This window comes from Chenopodium quinoa, unplaced genomic scaffold, assembly GCF_001683475.1.
Source record: "Chenopodium quinoa cultivar QQ74 unplaced genomic scaffold, ASM168347v1, whole genome shotgun sequence".
NCBI lineage: Eukaryota > Viridiplantae > Streptophyta > Magnoliopsida > Caryophyllales > Amaranthaceae > Chenopodium > Chenopodium quinoa.
In genome coordinates this window covers 3,668,392-3,691,376 of record NW_018744878.1, presented here as the reverse complement: position 1 = coordinate 3,691,376, position 22,985 = coordinate 3,668,392, and the positions used below count along the sequence as shown (strand labels likewise).

Genomic DNA, 22,985 nt, shown 5'->3' with positions numbered 1-22,985 from the left:
AAATATTTGATCAACTTCAAAGGAAATCATCATGCGCCTTCATGCACGTTCAAACTTTTGGGATAGTTGTAATTATTTTTATTTGTCAATTGTGTAGTGGAGCATGAACGTTGACTGTTAGAATATATGAAAATATATTCTAATAAATATTGTACTTCCTCCGTTTTTAAATACTTGCTCCACGTCTCTTGGACACGTATACCGATGCTAATTTTTGATCACTAATACTCCCTCCGTTACATATTACTCGCAATAAATGAATATTTTATGTCTCACAAATAATACCCCTTTATTGCGAGTAATTCGTAACGGAAGAAGTATCTTTAATTATCAATAAGTATAAATTCTAACAATTGAAAATTAATAATCTATTTATTGAGATAATTCCACCAAATACCCACAAGACTATATATTTTCTTATGTATAAATCACAAACACTAGTCAAAGTAGGACAAATGAATAGTGCAAAAAATAGAAATAGAGCAAGTATTTAAAAACGGAGGGAGTATATAATTAGTTTGGTAATTGTACATATCCTTGCCTAGTTTGTAGCTAGATAGTTTTCTAGTTTATCTCTTGTACATCGTGTATTTATACTTGAAGCAATGAATGGGAAAGGCAATGATCACATTCTTTCATTGTGTATTTTTGACGCCTTTTGGTCCAAATTACTTCTAATTACTCACTTACTAATTTAATTGGACATTTTTTTAGTACTCCGTACACAAAAGTGACAAAACATAAGCATGTAACGATAAGATTGGGGGTACGTAGTACTCAATGTTTGTCGTTGATCCGAATTCATCTATACTACTAGACACTACCTTCCTACTTCTATGTATTCCATATGTTTCAATATTCACTATAGTTGTATTTTGAAATTTGAATTGACAATATTTGTCAACTTTACCTTGATTATCGTAGGAGTAAGTCATAGCAATATTGATTTCAAATCTGAACACAAGAATATTATTGCAAAAAATATAACCAAGGGTGAGCAAATAAATATACAAATGAGATGGTTCCTGGCACCAAGTAGACCTTTCGAGCCCTTTCAGGAACCCAAAGAAGTATGCACCTCGATGTCTAATTTTTGTTGAGCTAAAAATGTTTTTCGGGTCTTAATTTGAAGGCCAATTAACTACTATAATAAATTAATAATACATGAAAATAGATAATTTTTAGATATTTTGGATTGCAGAATTAAGTACCGAAATCCCATCAAAGGGTGCAACCCAAAATCATATTGTATTGTTTGTAACTATATATGCCCCCCAACCACTTACATAAAGCCGATGATGGCTTTGAATTGATGAAAAGGAGACATAAACTTCTTATGTATTTGGCAAAATCAATAAGAGGCAAAAAAATGGTTACAATCACCTAAATAAGTCGAAAATTATCCATAATTAAAAGACTATAATTCATGCTTTTGAAAAAAAATTCCCAAATTGAAGTGGTTGTAAGGGTGTCCCTTCAAATTACAAAAAATGCTTTGTAACCCATAATAAACCTACTAGTAAGCCTGCTAGTTGATTTGTCACTGTTTTGAGGTCAAATGTATGTAACAAAAGTTTAAAAAAAAATTCAGTCTCTTCCAAAAACAAAATAATGTGACAAAGACGAATCCATTGTTACCCATAATAATAAATCAGTTCAGCTTGTATTTTAGCCCTTTTTTTTGGTGCTATGACTGCTATCTTTGAATTAATAATTAGTTTGTTGGTGGGATGCAAAACGCATAATTAGTGGAGATGGATAATGATTTTGATTTAACGCAAAAAACTCCTTTAATTTGAGTGTTACTTATTGGTCCGACGTTGACCTGTGAAAAACTTTATTAACAGAGAAATATAGTACTCGTATAAGAAAATCAACAATGTACTAGCAATAAATTTGATATTTTGAAAATATATATCACGATGAATCAAAGAGGATCACACATGGCTATAATTTGCATTACGTATAAAGCACAAAATGCGGTCAAAGAAGAGTGAGTGAATAGTGCTAAAGTCAAAATATGTCAACTAAACAAAAACGGAGGTAGTATTAAATTATCAAGTGGGATGTGACAAGCTTCACAATCAAGCCAACCCTACTAGCTAATTCAATTAAGTGGTATAAAGTATAATTAATTAAGCTACAAAATCCGTTTGTAATTGCCATTAAAATAAAAATAAAATAAAATAAAATAAAAATAAAATAAAATTTAGTCATTGCATCAAAAACAAAATAATGTTGTAAGGCATAATGTATACTAATATATCATTTTCACCCTTGACCATATAACATGATCACATGGACAAAGGAATCTCCACCTTTGCAGCTCCAACCTTCACTAATAATCTTTCTCACTATCTTTATATATAAATGTATGCTCGTTTATAGCTAAGGCATGCACTTGCATCTCATTTGTCAAACTTTTTGTACGTAAGAGTAGTATAGTATATACTACTCTATTATTAGAGAGAAAAAGGGTGTAAAATTACTCCATCAACATGCCTAGCAGAATTGCCCTAGGAACAAGCCGAGAGGCAACGCAACCCGATTGCATCAATGCCCTCGTCGTTGAATTCATTTGCACCTTCCTCTTCGTCTTTGCCGGTGTTGGATCCGCCATGGCTGTCGGTACCACCTTCTCTCCATTCCTATCATCATTTTAAATAAATAATATAGTATATACGGAGTATTTCGAATTTTATAATTAATTCAATTAGAGAAAAGGAAAGAGGCTTGTTAATAAAATTAATTTTCTTATTAATAAATCTTTTATGACGGAATATTCTGTTAGCGATGACTCCTATAGGTCTTAGCTAAGCTACTTTGCATATTGATTAAATATATGTTCCACATATTAATTAGATCCACTTGTATGATATTCCACACATACGTTATCCTAAACCTACCAAAAGTCAACATCTTATATTACATGTGGACAGAAACTCGTCTTAAATCTTAGATCTTAAATATCATAATCTTTTACTTCGTATAACTTTAACCAGTTAAGCTAGATGATATATACGACTTTGATCAATTGTCAATGGATCACTTTGCTATGATCAAGAAAAATGTTTATATTCCAATAATTATGCATATTTTGATATAGTTGAAAATTGTGAATTGTACAGATAAAGCAGGAGCAAGTACAATAGTAGGGTTGTTATTCGTGGGAATAACACATGCATTTGTAGTAGCAGTGATGATTGCTGCAGGATTTAACATTTCTGGAGGTCACTTGAACCCTGCTGTTACTCTTGGTCTTGCTATTGGTGGCAATATCACAATTATCAGATCGATTTTATATTGGATCATCCAATGTCTTGCTTCTGCTCTTGCTTGTATTTTGCTCACCTATGTCACTGGTGGACTGGTAAATTATTTTTCCTTACCTCCATTATCATTTCTTTTTTATTCGTCCTTGCTTTCGTTTATAATTATTGTTTATCTTGTTCAAAATCAGTTATCACATTGTCTTACCTTACTTTCATATGTAACTAATATTATTATACTACCTCCGTTATAGGTTATGTGCAACTAAGATTACTTTTTTTTTCCATTAAATTCGAAGGGACGTAGGAAATATTAATTTTGACGATTTTGCCTTTAACAATACAGGTAACCCCTATACACTCTCTTCCAAAGGGGGTGGACCCTCTACAAGGATTGGTGATGGAAGTGATCCTAACATTTTCTCTCCTCTTCACAATTTACACCACCATTGTGGACCCAAAGAAGGGCCCACTTCAAAGCCAAGGTATATTGCTTACTGGGCTTGTGGTTGGGGCCAACATCTTTGCTGGTGGGCTTTTCTCAGGGGCATCAATGAACCCAGCTAGGTCATTTGGGCCGGCTCTTGTTAGCTGGAACTGGACTGATCACTGGGTTTATTGGGTTGGCCCACTCATTGGTGGAGCTCTTGGTGGGCTCGTTTGTGACAACTTCTTCATTGTTAGATCTCATGTTCCTCTTACAAGAGATGATGAAGCATTTTAATAATATCATTATTGTGCAATTAAAATGTAATTAGTTGCACTTGAGCATTTGCGAAAAGAACAAGCTTCTTGATGTAACTTTGCAATTAAGCGGATAATTTAATCGAATATTGATCTAAAAAGAAAACAACGTAAGTCTGCCTTGAATATTTTTCCATTGCACTTTAGATAAACTTTAAAAACTTTTACCGTAAATATCACTTATTCAACTACAATATATAGCTAGATGAGATATGAAATATAAAATTATAAAATTTTTACTTATAAAATATTTATTTTAAAATGTGTATTAGATATCGTGAAAAGTAAAATGAGACAAAACTTATACCTAATACAAGTACTTCTTATTTGGTAATGAGGAGGACCTTCCACCGGGGCCATTCGGGGCATGCCCCCCATAAATTATTGTAATTAATGAGTTGATTAACTAAAATAACCAATATTTACTTATAGAATATTGGGACATAGTAATTAGTTTTGAGAAAGAGGTTAAATTTTTAAATTCCGACCCCTTCAATATTTTCGGCCAAGATTGGTAGGTCATACTCAATTTCAACAATATAATCATAAAAGATTTGATGCATGTATGTTCAAGAAATTGCCAATGCAATAATGACACACATCAGAATTCAGAAACATGTGATACATGTATATAAATGAACATGCATGACTGATCAATTATACTGTCCAACAGATTCTAACATTTGCAAACTTCTAATACTCCGTAACTCATCACAAAAAAAAAAAAAAAAAAAAAAAAAAAAAAAAAATATTAACAAACTATACCAAGTATGAAAGGACACAGCAATAGTGAAATGTGATACAGAGTAATAAATGTTACTTCAAATTTTCAAAAGTACTATTAGTATAACTTCAATTCTACTACCTCCGTTACAGGTTATGTGCAACGATTAGACATTTTTTATCTATATTTTATGTCAAATCGTTGCACATAACCTGTAACGGAGGTAGTAGATAATATGTACAAAATAATTTTGATGTGTAATGAGTGTCTTCCGTATTTTTTAAAATAAGTGCTATAGTAATACAAACTTCATCAAATTGCAATTCCTATGTTAAATTTCAATCATTTTATTAGTTGACACACTTTTAGGCAAACACATTTTCTAGTACATATTAACGGCATCGATCTTCAACTATATATTAATAAGAAAAATTTATATAGAATCAACGAATCTAAAAATACTCAACATAATTATGTCCTTAATTATATATCACAAGGATGCCAGTCAAAAGTAATTTATATGAATAGTGTTAAAAGTGAAAATATGTCGATAACTACAAAAATGATGAAATTATAAATTTTATTTGAACAAAATTTCCTTTGAGATTAGGGTTTTGAAACTTTGATGTAGGTGTATTTCCTTATTAATTCATCGACTTTGTAACATTGTACAATACTTGTAGATATGACGACAACATACTCTACATAATGGTTTTTTCCAATATAATGTAATGAAATCTAATACCTTTTTTTTTTTTTTAATAGATGAAATCTAATACCTTAAAACTACATATATGTTTCAAATTAAAGTTCAAAACATAAATACGAGCAATATCCAGTTAATTTTCCAGATAAACAAAATTTGTAGTATATAAAACACGACAGCTTCAAATACATTAGGAAACATTTTTTTAAATGGAGAAGCTCCATCAGAAGAATCTACACTTGAAATAAAGAATTTCACAATTCTTAACATAGAAGCAGAATGCTGACAAAGGTGTAAAAAAAGGCTCTTTATCCTCAAAGAAAACATACACTCAAAAGTGCCACCAATTATGGACACTAACGGAAATTTTCCAAGGGGTGCACATTATGAGGCTAGCGACGAAATTTGTATATCCAGGAGTATAATTGTCTTTTCAAGTATCAGTGGAGGGTATATGCGTCTTTTTATGTATTAGTTGAGGGGTACGTGTGTAATTTTCTCACCAAACAGTAAAAGTAAAAAGCAAACAATAATTGGACAACTCACTAAAAGTACTGAATAAATGACCTTGATTTTTCAATATATTTACAAAAATACCATCAGATTAACAAAAATTCGTTTATGTGGCAGATTAACTTGTATTTTTCCCATAAATACGTGAGATTTCTTTTTTTTTTTTTTTTTCATTTGTGTCAATTTTCAATTTCAAAACCATCCTAAAAAAAGATGTAAGTCAGAACGTTAGTTGTAAGCTCAAACCAAAAAGTTAAACTCTCAAGCTAAGAACTTAACAAAGTGAGAATGTTTTATTAAGCAAAAGCATACATATAGAAGGGTGATTTCATGCATTAATTAGCACAAATTAGAAACTCAATTGTCAACTCTTATCTACAAAAAAAGGAAAATTTGCAAATTGCAGCCATTTAAAGTTCGTATTTTGCAAATTGCAGCCATTTAATTTTTTTTTGCAAATTGCAGCCCAAAAGTTCGTATAAATTGTAAATTGCAGCCCGATTTAATTTTTTCATCAGTTTACATGTTGAAAAATTTTCGGCTAAGGTTTTAGGGGTCATTTTAGCCCTTAGGGGCCCGAATTGAGCTCGGAATTAGCAAAAAATAACGTAAGTATCTCGTTTTGCGTAACAAAAATGTATGGATTTGTGGGAAACTGTAAATATGAGACACTTATGTTATTTTTTTGTTGATTCCAAGCTCAATTCGGTTCCCTAAGGCCTAAAATGACCCCTAAAACCTTAACCGAAAATTTTTCAACATGTAAACCAATGAAAAAATTGAATCGGACTGCAATTTACAATTTATACGAACTTTTGGGCTGCAATTTGCAAAATACGAACTTTAAATGGCTGTAATTTACAAATTTTCCAAAAAAAAAAAAAGTCGAAGTGTCAACTTGAAAGCAAAACTAAGAATTGTGATTCTGTTTGTAGTTTATACACCTACACATGCCTAAAAAATGATAGCTAGGTAATAATCTCAAATGGAGTAGTAATAAATATGGTCTGTACTAATATAAATAACACGGTAACACACTACACCGTACACAAATAATCTTGATCATCATGCAATTAAGTTATTAAACCAACTTATGTAAACTGCGACTAATTTGGAGCTTCTTCTTGACCCATGAAGGAGACAACACAGGACTTGTCTCAAACTCCATTTGAGATTTACTCTCCTCCTTATCATCATCATCATCATGATCATCATCTCCGAAAGGCGATTTCCTTACTTCCGAAGACAACAACTTAACTCTCCACGTCTTAAACGTTTGATCCAAACTAGCACTATAAACCAAGAAACTCAAAGCAAACTTATCCTTTTGTAAAAAAGCAGCCAAGCATCTTACAGGCCCTCTATGACCCTCCAACACCGCGAGGCACTCGTGTATATTACCTCTTCCTTTCTCTCTTTTCCATATCCTAATCGTCGAGTCCTCAGATCCACTAATCACAATATTCTCAATAGTCACAAGACTAAGGACCGCGAACCTATGCCCTTGTAAGAACCCTCCATGAGTGTACCTACAAGAGAGCTCTTGCTCCCAATAGTTAATGGTACCATCCGTAGAACCCGAGTATAAGAAGCTCTTATGTGATACCGCGACACTAAAGGCTAAGGCATGAAAAGGGTAGGCATGAAATACAAGAACCTTGATTAGGGCATGTGAGTTTTCACCATAAACCCTTAACCACATTTTTACCGTACCATCGGATGAACATGTAAAAAGATAACCATTTTGTTGGTTAACCACCATATCATTGATGTTGCCACCATGAGCTATAAATGAGTCAATACATTTCCTCTCATTAACCCTCCAAGCTTTAACGGTTCGATCGAATGAGCCGGTGTATAGAATCCCTTCAACATGGTAGTAAGCCATGCAAGAGATAGTGTCCCTATGTTGTGGGATAATAATTGGTTTAGAAGTGCCCATAATTTGTGGGGTAATTGGCCTATAAATGATTTTTTTGAAATGACTATCATTTGGTAGGGTAGTTATTTTCCTAGGTTTAAAGCTACTACTACTACTAGTACTAGTACCACTACAATTCTTCATGTTCCAAACCCTAATCTTGTGATCCTTGTGTGAAGTAAAGAGTACCTCACCATGAGCCACCATGGCTCGAACCTCACCCGAGCTTGCATGTATGTATCCTTTTGCATGGCAGTCCAGTGACTGCCATGCATGGATACGACGGCCAGATGAGCCGGTTAGCACTAGGTCATTTGACACCGCGATGGAGTAGATATCTCCATCGCGGTGCATAGATGAAATACAACAATAAAGTAGCGAAGGATGTGTAGGGGTCAATAAAGGTGAACGAGACCATATGGATTCGGGGCTTGGTGGGAGCAATGGTGACGGCGATGATGGTGGTTCAGGGATGAAGCTAAGGTGGTGTAACGAAAATTGATTAAAACTCGGTGATTGGTTAACTTCTTTATAGGTATTATCATCTTCATCACCATGAAAATAACTAGACATTGAATTATTTCTATCAATCTTGACGCTTTGTATGGTGTGGTTCATAGTTAGAAAGAAGAAATTTTGGAGAAATTTTGGAGAACGTTACGTTGAATTGTAAGGTGGTACGTGTCGTAGGGCATTTAAGCATGCAAGACGCATTTAAAAAGCGTCAGAAAGTTAGCTAATCATTATTAATGAAAACTTACATAAGGAGTAAAGATTTTTTGGCAATATAATGCTTAAGTTGTTGGTTGAGGAAATGGCATGCATTTAAACACGCAATTCGAATTAAGCAACAATTTATTATGCCCCCACAAAAATTAATCTGTTTATGTTTATGTACGTAAGAAAATTTTTGAACCAAAAAATGTATTTAAGAAAACGTGTGCATGAATTAGAATCATTATTGCATCGACCGCAAAAATAGTTTGAAGTATATATTGAACACATCGTTGCATCTATCACCACAAGAATTGGATGCTTATCCGGTTTATCAACTTGATAAATATGAGTTGTTTATCAAATGACAAATGTGTAATTAAATTATAAAAAATAATAAATAAAAAAAAAACATCTATTGTTCATGGTAAAATCACTAACACCAATAGTGCAAAAAAATAGTAGAATCACTATTGGTGTTAGCGGTTTTACCATGAATAGTACAAAAAAAATCTTTTTTTTCCCCCTCAATTTATAGTAGAATCTCTATTGGTGTTAGTGGTTTTACCATGAATAGTGCAAAAAAAATAAAATTATTTATTTGAATAGTGTTCTGTTTACTTCGTATTTATTTATTTACATGTTTGCCACCATAATAAACAACTAATGTTTATAAAGGTGATAAACTTGTATTTACTCCAAGAATAGTTTACAAAAGGTCTAATAATGTTTAATTAGGAGACTATTTAATTTGATTCGTTATGTATGATGATCTTATGACATAAGTAGTACAGTACTTACCAAGCTAATTTTAGGTTTAATTACTGTGTGGTGGTTAGTGAGAAAAAGGGTCGGGTAAACAATTTATATAGGGCAATGCTACCCCTTAGGACTTTAAATTAAATAAGCACTTTGTCAAATTAATGAATACATTTCATAAATATTTTCCTATTTCCGCTTCTTATATAGCCCATAAAATTATGTACAATATCTTTCCTTATAAAATTTTAATTAAGAATAATGTTTATGGACAAATGTGAATTGAAGGTTAAATTATCACAAAATTGGTAACGAATATTAGATGGGGTTGGATGCTTCCAATTAGTTGAATGGGTAACGATGTCATAAACTCATAATAAGCAAAATTGGCAGCTTGTTATATAATGTTATGAGTATTGGACAATTTGGTATAAAATTTTTTTTACTTCCAAGACATCAAGGTACATAAAATTAGGCATAAGGACATGTAGCCCTAAATTTTTAACAAAATTCACTAAATTCAACGTGTGTTTGTCAACCCGTAAAATTTTTAATCTGTACATTTATTTTAGACGACTGCAATTTCATTTATTAATTTTACTTTTTTTTTTCTCTTTGTAATTGTAGTGTACTTGTTGATATTGATTTACTTTAAAACTGATTCACTACAAACAAAAACTGTGAGGTCAAGGTTTACACAGCTCAAAATTTAATTAAAGAGCTAATAGAAAACCTAACAATTTCTTATGTATAATTAATTAATTAGGTCATTGATTTGTCACCATACGTACAAATGTACAATTGTCAAGCTGGATGTTCGTGTGAAAGAGTTTTGTAAAAATAGCTTCTTTTATATACATAGTACAAATCATAATGAGAATTGAGAAGGATCAAGTTGATATTTACTTGTACTTCTTCATAAAAGAATAAAAGAATATGAAATCACTCCATCCACTTGACTTTAACTCGAATCGAATAAGTAAACAAAAATTAACAAGCCAAGTTGAGATAATTTAACTTCAATAAAACATAATAAATGGAGCATTTGAAATCGATGAACGGCCTCAAAATTCATAATACTATACGCATTTGATTCGGAGTTAATAATCACATTAATATCGTAATTCAAATATGGAACAATTAAATCCAAATAAAAGAGTATATTAGTAGCCTTTAAAAAATGGTGGATCCTACTACCCCCGTTTCTTATTTTTTTTATAATAATTTAATACAAAGTGTGATAAAAATGTCTTATCATTACAAATAATGTGAAATGGAGAAAGTAAAAATAATAGAGGGGCCAATATTGAACCTCCAATCCGTACTCTTGTCCATTCAAAATAAGTGCACTCAACGAGGAGTTTTATGGCACGTTGATGTAAGCAATACCAATACGTATATTTGTACTCATACAATACACTAGTAGAATTTATAACAAATACTCCATAGCTAACCAAAACAATATAATACCACCTCCGTTTCTTATTATGTGCAACAAAAGAATATTTTATGTCTTACAAATAATACCCCTTTGTTGCACATAATATGAAACAAAGGTAGTATAACGAAGTACAAAGTATAACCTTGTATTTATATTATGGGTTGGTCCCCAACCGGACCCGAGGAAGATCCTACATTCCTACCTATCCTAAAGGGAGTAATTTGGGAGTCATAAGGATAAGAATGGGTGATGATGAAAATAAATCCTAAAATTTCCTTAAACCAAAAAAAAATTGAAATATTTTATACTCTGTATCTCATAAATAATATCCCAAAGTTACAACTAATACAAAATGGAGGTAGTAAATTATCCCTAACTCTGTTGGACATCGACTTGTCATTGTTGTATGTACTCATAAGTTACTACTCGTCTTAAATTCTTAACGCAACCCATGTGTTGCATTTATTTTCTCCATCTTATAAAATTCAAAAAGACTTGCGTGGACCTGGTCCACAATAATATTATTGTAGACCCGAGATCTATACACACGCAACTGACATTATATTGAACATAGTGACCATTATTTTTAACATAGTAACCTTATTTTTAACCTAGTAACCTTTATTAAAACTACTACAACGTTTAATAATATTGTGAACTTGAAATATGACGCTATTACCCTAATTTTAACATAGTGGCCTTTATTATTCATATTGATCAGTATATAAAATATTTCATTACAAAAATAACCACTTAGGCATATATATTACCAAAATAAATTTTTATTTCAATATAGTGACCTTTTTTTTAGTTATAGTGACCCTTTTTTTATTAATAAAACAACCATACTTTCTCTAATGTTAGTGGTCCACAATAAATTAGTGTGAACCAGGTCTATTTAAGAATTTGTATATAAAATTAGGTTTGCATTAGGACGACATTACTTTGTTCTTTCCCTTTCAATTAATTTCAAATCCAAATTGTATGTCCTATTTATGGGTGAGAACGGAAAATTTACTCTTTTATCCTTAGTTACTTGCCCGCAAGCAATTGACACAAATTTTTAAGAGTCATGAAAAGGTAATATTATCGGTTCTTTTTTACTCGCAACAAAGGGGTATTATTTGTGAGATATAAAATATTCCTTTGTTGCGAACAATAAAACTAAGTTTGGGGAAAATTTGAGAAAAGATAAATACCAAATCAAAGAATGAACACATTAATTAAAAAAAAAAAAAAAAAGTGATTTGAGGCGAAGAAAGTACTTGTATATTTTTAACCAAGGACTTGAGGGAGTAATAAGTTTTGAATATAGCAGCAGTCCAAATTCTAACAGAGATACCATACAAGAGCAGCACAACCAACAAACGGTTTTATATGCAACTACATCCTTAAAACTTATCGATGATTAAATACAAAGTAGAGAAAATTTGATTTTTATACTGTAATAGGCGTACTCGTCAAAATTTATATTCTCTTCCCGAACAAAATCTTACCATATTCATTTCGAATTTGTTGGAATTAAGGCCTTGTTTGGCAAATGGCTGTTGACGGTTGGTTGTTGGCTGATTCACTTGGCTTGATTGACTAGCTGAAATGTTTGGCTGTTTATAATGACTTTTGAAATTGGCTGTTTATAAAAGTGTTTGGTAAATTAATTGTTGGTTGTTGGCTGTTATAATGGCTTTTGAAATTAGCTGTTTAAGCTGGCTGTTTATAAAAGTATTTGGTAAATTAATTGTTGGTTGTTGGTTGTTTATTAGATAATTTGTGGGCCAACAAGCCAAAAACCAACAAAAAAGCTACTCAAAACAGCTTTTTCATTTTGGCTTAAAAGCCAGCTTTTTTGCTGACTAAAAAGCCAATTACCAAACACATTTTTTGGCTGTTTGACCACCTAAAAAAGCCAAAAGCCAAAAGCTAACCAAAAAGCTATTAAAAAGCCAATTACCAAACATGGCCTAAAATGAACAAAACTGAATTTCAAAACACCAACATCTAGATAGATGTAAAATTACATCCTGTAAGCAGTTTCAGTCGACATTACCTTTTGTTTTTGTATTTTTTTTTGTTTTTTTTTTTTTTGTGTTTTTTTTTAATGGAGACAACATTACTTTTAATGTGTACAAACACATTAGATTTTTACATTAAATAATTTTACTGTCATCTGATAAACCCATAAAATGTTTGACAGTCTAGCTTTTAATCATCAAAAGACAGTGAGTAATTATCTTTAAATGTCGCAGCTACAATCTAATGAAGAACTCTAAATATACTGACAGTATTGAGCTTAAAAGGCCAGAAGTAAAATTGCTTTCAATGTCACACTCACAAGTAATGCAGACTCAGCTAGAAATAAATAATACAAAGCACAGCTGTTCGCCTGTTCCTATCAGATGGAAGTAGATACAACAAGAAGTAACTTTGTGAAAAATTTATCTCCCAAAGACAGTAATTGTAACACCCCAATAATCATACAATTTACCTAGCCAGATGAATCATGTATCCCCAAGCAGGTCACTTGGAAGCCGATTTTGCAAGCGGCTTCTTAGAAAGTTAGAGAGCTTTGCTGTTGCAGCTCGTCCACTCTTGAGACAGTTAAAATAGTCATCAACTGCAAGAGAAAGGTATAGATTAAATCTAATTACAACTGGTGATGATGCAGAAATGAGGGTACCGATAAAAAATCTACATATAAATTTATGGTAATCAAATATGCAACAAAACACACGGCTATAACCAAGAGCCTAGATTTCAATTCTTCCATGCTTCAGAAGAGGCATAGCAAAGTAAACATGATAAACAAGTTAGCATTACACTGATGCAAGGCTCAAAAAGTATACAATAAAGAATAGAATAAGCAAACAATTACTAGACCAAGTAAGATAGGTTGAAAAAAACAAGTTAACATCATACACCAGTTGCAATAATCTCCATCTCCACATATGAGTATCCTAATGGAAGTTACACAAGATGAGATTTTTATTTCCATTTCAAAATAATACTCAGGCAACAAGTGACTTAAGCCTGCCTGCTCATCGTGGAAAATGGTACTGAGTTCTAAACTGTTGTAAAGTTAATTAAATTTCATCAACTGTGGCTAATTGCTCCAAAATGCATTGAGTAAATATTATGCTCTTGTTGAGCAATTGGACATCAGAAATAATTCTGAATGACAAACTATCCTGGTTCAATGACAAAGCCTGAGCGAAGATGTTGATTGAAAATTTGAAATTTAATGAACCCATCAACCACCCTTTCATTAAACCCAAAACGAAGGCATAGTCTTTACTACAAAATTAAGTGCATTAATGTAAAATTAACATCTATCATAAGAGCCACCCAATGACAGGGGGTGGGTAGCAGGCAATTACACGTCAGTTCACCCAAGAGCATCCAAAAATATCTTCAAAGCTATATATTGCTTACAGTAGCAACGTAACATTGTAACTGCATAGAGAATAGGACAGCTAAGATGGCACAGCCCTATCAAGTCCCCTTTAGTGTCATTGCAGCTCTTATATTAAAGGCTCAACACCTCATTTTAAATGGGGAAGAACTACCTACTTCATGATGCTTACGACGATATTAAGCAGCTTATATTACATGTGCATGCGTGCGTGCATACAATTGGCTGTGACAGAGAGAGGGAAGTGTACAATTAACAATGACAAGTACCTGACATTGCTCCATGGGTAACAGATGTGATAATTCCATGCTCCATCGGTTCATCATTTGTAGGGCCTGAATCTTGTACAACTGATAACACGGAATTTGGGAACACCAAATACACAAATGCCTTCATTTTCTGCCAGCAAACAAATATACTTAGATGATGTAGATGTTCCATTCACAATTTTGCAACACATAACCCCTCGCATTTCCCCTCAACACCGGAAACAAAAATTATAATAAATAATAATATAAATAACAAAAAAGAATTTGCTTCTTTGACAGTGTGTTTCGATAAAGAAAGAGGAAGGAAAAGAAGGGGAGGGAAGAGAAGAGGAGGGGAGGGAAGAATAGTGAGTTTTCCTTCCAAATCTCTCCATTCTTGGAGGGGTCAATTTCCTACAATTTAATCCCTCCATTTCTCTCTCCTTCAATTCCCTTCTTCATTTGTTATCCAAATGAAAGATATAGCATCTCTCCATTTCTCTTCCCTTCTTTTCCCTCCATTTCCTTCAATCCACACACAATGTGAATTAGGTAGGGGGTAAGCCCTGGTGGACTGAAAACGGGAGTAGCTATGGTCTAGCTTGAAAAAATAAAAACCTCAAAAGCCATAAATTTACCCCCTATTCCATCCACATTAACTTTACACATATTGAGAAGTTTTTAAAGATTTTAAATTTGAGCCTTTAGCTTCTAGAATATCCTTTATGAGAGGATGGTTATTCTTCTCAAAATTTAAGAAACATTGACCAATCACCAGTTACTAAAATGATAAGATACCATAGAGAATCTTAGAAAAGAAAACACGACCATCACTTACCTGCTCTTCTAGTTTTGTAGGATCCAATATAACACATCCTGTTTCAGCCAAACAACAGCATATTGCAACTGCAGCACAAAATAACTGTAATGTTACAATAAAATTTAAAAATAACAAACAAATATATCTGTACATAATCATGTCTTAGGCTCTCAAAAGTACCTCAATGCATGAAAAATCTTACTTCCTCTGTGTTTTTTATAAATGTTACAGTTTGACCGACACATAGTTTTAGTCAATTTAATTGACTTAAATAAAATAAGAGGTAAGTGGGTAGTTGGAGTATTAAAAAATTGTAAAAGAAAGATGGTGGGGTTAATAGTTTATTGAAAAGTAATGAATGTGAGAGGAGAGATATAATAAAAAAAAATAGTAGTGGGTTTGGGTGGGGACTATGAGAGGAGATAGATATAATATTTTAATGTAGCTTTTTGCCAAAAAAGGAAGTGTAACACTTATTAAAACACGGTCGGATTTGGTAAGTGTAACACTTTAAAAAAACACGGAGGGAGTATTGCTACTCCTAGATGTATAAATCTAGACAAGACTCCAAAATTTGAAAAATTCATGTCATTTTACTAATTGAGGGAGGAGTAAAAAAAATACCAGCAAGATGCTTCAAAGGGATTCCAGCATCAACAAGTGCAGCACAAGCAGCATTAATTGCACAAGGAAGAAGCTAGTGGCAATTTCAGTCAAGGAAATTTTTAATGATACAAGATCTTGTAATTGGAATTTGATTCATGGACTAGTAAAGCAAAGAAAATTAGGGATTAAACCAAGTATGTACACAACGACACGGGTTAGTAGTCAAATTTTTGCTCATTATCAACACCACATCAGCTAGAAGCCAAAGCAGTTAGGAAATTGTAAATTAAACAAAGAGAGAAAAGAATTATCATAGCCTCACAGGTAAAGATAGAAGAAGACAAAGTTGATAAGAAACTAGTAAGAATATAGATGTGTACAGCAAGACATCTTGTAAGTAGATTAACATAAGGATACAGCACCATCATCATTAACAACCTGCAAATAAACACATACAAAAAAATTACAACAGCCTTTTTCCAATATGGGTGAGGGGAGTGGGGATGAGAAAAGGTTTGCATTGATATGCTAGGTGCAGTTTGGTGGCTTGTTATAGAAGAGCAGCTCAGTTTGAAAATAAGTAAAGAAGATTTGCAAGCACCATCACATACAATAAGATAATTTCTGAACTCTTTAAATTTTCTTCTTTTCTAGAACTGTAGTGAGTTAGTGGAGACTAGAGATAGTTTCACTGTAGTTTCAGTTTAATAAATAAACTCACATTAAATTAGCAAACATGAGAAGGGACAATAAAAAATCAGATAATAACTTTAATTAACAACATTAGTTGGTTTCCGTCACTAGTTAAAGGTGTTTACTCGTAAACACAGTTCATCATTGAGAATGCCCAACCTCACTTAAATAATTACACAACAAATTTAGAAGTGATATGAGCTTGAGAAAGTAAGAGAAATGTTCATAATCTCTATAAACTATTCCAAATCTCCTAATGTTTATCCATAAGCAATTCCCTTGAAAAGTTAAGGGACTAAAAGTATTAAAAAAAAACACGGGAAAAGATAATGAACACCTTTCCAGGGGTTTGGAAGCCTAAAAAAACAGCCAATTTAAGTGAAGACTAAGGTAGATGTGATTACACTAACAGTGGGACCTATATTGCTTTTCATAGCCAAAAAGGTGAAGAGCATAAAAGGCACTAAAGCCACTTACTACTTTCCCACCCCACACACACACACACACAAAAGAAAGAGAGAGAGAGAGAAGAAGAAATAGCATTTAGAATCAGTACCAAAATCTTAAAAATTGCTTTTATGCTAGGAACTTGAAGGGGAGATGCGCAATTTTATGTAACTGCTGGTTTTGTTGGTATCATAATGCTTGCAAGATCCTTGGAGACTAAGATAATGAACACATTTCACTTGGCCAAAAAACGTTTATGTCAGAAAGTATATTAAATACCCCACATTTTGTCTATGATTAAATCCACCCTTGATGCCCCTTTGCAACATGTTGCAAAGTAAAATTATGCAAAATTCAACAAAGTTCAAAAGGATTCCTTTTTAAAAATATATATATATATTTCTGGGTTCTGCAGAGAAACTGGCATCAGTTACCTTGAATTTCAACATTACTTACCTGATATTCAGAGATCAAGTGTATAACATCATATGCCACGAAATTTTAAATAGGTAGAAAAAAATAAAACAGATTATTTTCTCAGGTAAATTAAAAAGGCCCACCCCCCAATAATCATAAAAACAAACAATATTTATATGTTATTTAAATTCAACTCCCTCAAGATCTAAAGAATCAATGGACCTTGTAGAACATTTCATCAACACAAGGTCCACCATAGAAGATGTGCAAGACAATCTCTAGTGTAAAATTGGGAACATCAATTAAATTGAGTGATAACAATGGAAATTATAATTTAAAGACCCTTATCGTTCTTTTTTAATAAAATAGAAGTACTCAATGTTATAAATGGAACATAATATATAAAGTAAGCAAGTATCTAATATTTATATAATTTGTTTTCAAAAAAAAACCTAACCAAAACAAAAATTTTATATATTGTAATAACATTTAAAAAAGTAGAACAAGGTTGCAAAAAGTCAAAAAGAGTGCATCAGATAATTACGGGGCATATATTCGACAAAGAAAATATTACTAAATTGTAATAGTAACCAATTTTACGTGGAGCAAGAATATAAACTGGATAAGATTTTAACATTCGGCAAAACAATATCCTGAACAATGCAGAACCAAGGCAAAAGATCAAGTAGAAAAAAAAAAAAAGCCTTACCTGAACAATTATTGAGGTGGTTGTATTTGGGTTGATAGTCAATATACAGATACTTTGTAATGTTCTCTTCAGAATCATCTCATACTCCCTCTCCAATTTACCTAGTTGATAAAAAGTTATTAGATGATTGAATCTTGATACTCGGTCTAGGTGAGAACAAGATTCAAATCAATTAAATATGCAAGTCCAGAGGGATGTCACGAATAACTATCAAGGAACAGTCAACGAAATCAGATAAGAATTCAACATTCGGCAAATTCATTATCCTCATACAAATAAATTTGTCTAAAAATCATTCATATATAAGCTGATCATTTCCCTAAAACCACAATTTAGGAAAGGCATTGCAACAGATTCGAATTTTTAACTTTTCTAAAAATTCATCAGCTGTATGTGGCAAATGGAAGTAATCATTAACAAGAAGAGACATTTAATAAAAATGATAAACATTGTCATATGCACATATCATGAATTTTATGAACGCGTACTCGACACCAAATCAGATTCACGAGGTTTAACAAGTAAGCAGGAGCATGGATGTTATACAATATTAAGCTAACCTTACCAATTTGTCCTGTTTTGGGCTTCCAAATAACTTCAATTGAAGCCTTCTCTGGATTTTCATTCTTCTTAGTCCCAGCCTTTGGTCCATAAACTGCAGCTAACACTTTGGTATCTCCTATAAAACAAAATATACGAAATTACACATTTGAATAACATCGTATCCAACATAATAAGTGAACCCATCTTCAAAAATCTCAACCTTTGTGCAATTACATTAGAAGAAGGCATTATTCAGACTTCGAAACAAAAACAATATCCAAACTCAACAATTTTGTCTGCTTTACAAGGTGAAACACGAGTTTAGCACTTCCAAGTTCTAATGGGCATTTGAGCTTGGATATTGATCCTTCACACAGACCATTAAATCACAAAGTAAAACAAGTGATCTCGGCCCACATTCTGCGATCTTCCTATTGAATACAGCATTTATGCAGCAAGTTCAAGCATTACAGAATGTAAGAAGCACTCATCATTGAAGACAATAAGGAAAAACAATTTTTAATTGATATCAAACAATGCATGAAGAAATTGTCTTTTTTGAGAAAATAGCAAACCCAACAAAAATGGCCCACTATCAAAATCCATTCAAGACAACCACATTGCAAAATTGACAGAAATAATCATCAAATACCCTCTCAATCAGCGTCACGCTACTAGTTCAAATTACACTATCAATGTGACTATTAATTCCGGACGGAGGGAGTATCAAAACCCTTCTCATCATTAACCCAAAATATCAACAATTAATGAATCAAAAACATAAAACAATACTCAAATTTAAGGAAAAAAAATACCCAGAAAGATTCAAAAGAAATTACCTTGGGACCAACTAGCAGAACCATGAGCACGATTAAGGACAGTTCTAGAACAAGCCAAAGGTCTCAACATAGTTGGCGTACGCCCATCTTCCCTATCAACCTCCATTTTTTTTTTCTCTCTCCTCACTTTTTGCGCCTTCTTCTTTGACACTGCTTTCGCTCTTTGCTTATCACTTGCACCAAATTGCTAGCAAATTGAAACAGCGAGATTGAACGATTTGAAGAGTTAATTGTAGAAATTTATGGAGGAGAAGAGTTTTTGGGGATTTAGGGTTTTACCTAGGGTTTATAGTGTATTTCCAGCAAGTGAGAATTGGGACATTTTTAGAGCGACAAAATAGAGGTTTAACGGGCAAATCCGCCGATTTCAATTACCCGCTTTTTGATGGATCACCTGAATTCGGGTCTATCCACTTCAAAATGTTAATACGAAAATGAATATTTTATGAGAAATGGAAATTAGGAGCTGAACTAGGGTCTGTTCACATCAATAACTATACGGCTATTTCACAAATGCTACTGAGTACTTAAAAAATTCACCAAATGTCATCAAAGTTTTCAAAATTAACCAAATGTCACTGACAAACAATACAATGACACCTCGTGCCACTAATAGCATATGGACGATAGTTTTCCGTTAATGCAATTCTTATTTCACCAAATGTCATTACTTTGAAAAATTATTTCACCAAATGCATTATTTTTTAAAATTAATACACAATAATTATTTACTTTTTTTAGATTTTCGTGACAAATATTGTTCGAGTAAGGTTTTGGGGGTCATTTTGACCCTTTATGAATACACATTAAACTTGAAATTGGCACACACACACACAAAAAAAAAAAAAAAAAAAAAAAAAAAAAAAAAACCTTGTTTTGCATTTTTTTTTCCCAAAAAAAATTACGATATCGACATACAAAACGGGGCATATATGTTATTTTTTAGTTAATTCCGAGTTTAATTTGTTATCATAAAGGATCAAAATGACCCCCAAAACCTTACCTGATTAATTTTGATAGTTAAAAAATAATGACACGCTAATCGAAATATTTTTCAACATACAGAACAGAGCATTTACGTTTTTTTTTGTCAATTTTGAGCTTAATTTGTATCCATAAAGGGTCAAAATGACCTCCAAAACCTTACCCGATCAATTTTGATGGTTAAAAAATAACGACACGCTAATCAAAATATTTTTCAACACACAAAACGGAGCATTTATGTTATTTTTTTGTCAATTCCGAGCTTAATTTGTGTACATATAGGATCAAAATGACCCCCAAAACTATACCCGAGTAATTTTTGCCACGAAAATGAAGAAAAAAATATCATTTTTATTAATTAAAATAAGTAATTAAAATGAACCAATCATATTATGACACGTGTCAAGATTTAATCTTAATGACTAACGGAGTTAACGGCCGCTAGTCATTAATGACATTTGGTGAATTTTTTAAAAGCTCGATGACGTTTGGTGAATTTTGAAAACCTTGATGGCATTTGGTAAATTTTTTAAGTACTCAGTGGCATTTGGTGAAATAGTCGATAACTATATATATTAAAAGACACGCCAGCAAAGACACGTGTCCTTTTCTGGTGTGTCCTTAAGTTTTTTGTTTTTTTTTTTTTAATAATAAATTTCAATTAAAAACACAAATCTTATTTACAAAAATCCCCTAACCTTACACAATATTATGACTTAAAATAAAAAAGGTTTGACATATTTTTAACACAAATGTTTATATCAATTAATAATCTATCTCTATACTTAGTATCTATACTTAGTATTTAAAAACTATAACCAAGATACTAAGAAAGACACATGTCCCCATCCATTCTATTACACTTCTCTAACCATAGTGCCACATGTCATCTTACACTATTAATTTTTTTATTACACCATTTTTTTTAATTCTTTCATTAAACTTATAGTTCATCTTTCATACACACTTCATCTCTTCCCTTTAATTCAACATTTTCCTATTCTCTCTCTAATTTTAGCCCTTCCACCTTATATTTAAGCCTTTTTTTCGATTAAAGTTCCAAAATTTTAATTTCTTTATTTAATCATGTTTTCGATTACATATTATATCCTATAATGACTTATTGATATTTCCTCACTTATCTATCAATACAATTTTTTCGATTACATATTATACCCTAGAATGACTTACTGATATTTCCTCACTTATCTCTCAATACAATTTTATATGCATAACTCGTGCATTACACGGGCCAGAAGGCTAGTTATATATTAGAAGACACACCAGCAATGACACGTGTCATTTTCTGGTGTATCCTTAAGTGTTTTTTTTTTTTTTTTTATATTAATAAATTTCAATTAAAGAAACAAATCATATTTACAAAAATTCCCTAACCTTACACAATAAAATAACTTAAAATTAAAACGGTTTGACATATTTTTAACACAAATGTTTATTTAGCTATAAAAACACATTTTTAACATAATTTTGCTCATTTTCTACCTCAATTAGTATCTAACATATCTTTCGTAATCCTTTATTTTTCTCAAAATTTGTCAACTATATTTTTAGAATTTTTTTATTTATAAAAACTAATTATAATGATAATTTAACAATGATTATTGAAAATTACTGTGCATGACACGGGAACTAACCTAATTAATTTAATTTCAGTTTAGTTCAGTTCAACTCCAATCAATTCAGTTCAGTTCAGCTCCAATCAGTTCAGTTCAGCTCTTAATTTCCCTCTCTCATAAAATATTTATTTCAGCTCAGCTCAGTTCAGTTCAGCTCCAATCAGTTCAGTTCAGCTCTTAATTTTCCTCTCTCATAAAATATTTATTTCAGTTCAGTTCAGCTCCAATTAGTTCAGTTAAGCTCTTAATTTTCCTCTTTCATAAAATATTTATTTCAACTCAGCTCAGTTCAGTTCAGCTCCAATCAGTTCAGTTCAGCTTAAATCAGTTCAGCTCAGTTCAGTTCACTTCAGTTTAATTCAGCTTAGTTCAGTAAATGTAAACAAGCCCTAAGTTAGTTATATTTATTTTTATAATATCAAATTTCCAATAATTTTATTACCCATAACTAGAGCAGTCAATTCGGATAAACGGGTCGGGTTAGTGTGAGTCGGGTCAGCGCGAGTCGGGTCAATACGGGTTAATGTCATAACATATGCGGTTCGGGTTAGAGTTGGGACATGCTTGAGTCAGGTCACGTCGGGTCATTCATCTTATCGGGTTTGGGTCGGGTTAGTAAAAGGTCAGGTTACATTCGAATCGGGTGAAAAATAGGTTGGGTTAAATTCGGGTCTTTACGGGTTTAAACGAGTTAGGGTCGTTCTCGGGTTCGAGTCGGTTCGGTTCAAGTTAATTATTTACGAGTTATAATCAGGTCGGGTCATTCTCGGGTTCAAGTCGGGTTTGGCTCAAGTCAATAATTTGAGGGTTATAATCAAGTCGGGTCATTCTCGGGTTCGAGT

General features: G+C 32.3%; 3 protein-coding genes across 3 annotated transcripts; 1 reads left to right on the top strand and 2 right to left on the bottom strand.

Annotated features, from left to right (window-relative positions):
* Positions 1–2,309: 2,309 nt before the first annotated feature.
* LOC110705586 (aquaporin TIP4-1-like) lies at positions 2,310–4,127 on the top strand. The gene is made up of 3 exons (XM_021883473.1): positions 2,310–2,628; positions 3,129–3,370; positions 3,616–4,127. Exons 1-3 carry the CDS (start codon positions 2,499–2,501, stop codon positions 3,991–3,993), a joined length of 750 nt encoding a protein of 249 aa, XP_021739165.1. The 5' UTR covers positions 2,310–2,498; the 3' UTR covers positions 3,994–4,127.
* Positions 4,128–6,899: 2,772 nt separating this feature from the next.
* Positions 6,900–8,720, bottom strand: LOC110705316 (protein JINGUBANG-like). Its single transcript, XM_021883151.1, has one exon. The coding sequence runs from the start codon at positions 8,493–8,495 to the stop codon at positions 7,038–7,040; it is 1,458 nt and encodes a 485-aa protein (XP_021738843.1). The 5' UTR covers positions 8,496–8,720; the 3' UTR covers positions 6,900–7,037.
* Positions 8,721–13,018: 4,298 nt separating this feature from the next.
* Positions 13,019–19,859, bottom strand: LOC110705584 (exosome complex exonuclease RRP46 homolog). The gene is made up of 8 exons (XM_021883472.1): positions 19,523–19,859; positions 18,706–18,819; positions 18,141–18,241; positions 16,292–16,312; positions 15,893–15,965; positions 15,287–15,354; positions 14,470–14,599; positions 13,019–13,405 (listed from the first exon to the last, which is right to left on the bottom strand). The coding sequence occupies exons 1-8, from the start codon at positions 19,626–19,628 to the stop codon at positions 13,290–13,292; spliced, it is 729 nt and encodes a 242-aa protein (XP_021739164.1). The 5' UTR covers positions 19,629–19,859; the 3' UTR covers positions 13,019–13,289.
* Positions 19,860–22,985: the final 3,126 nt, after the last annotated feature.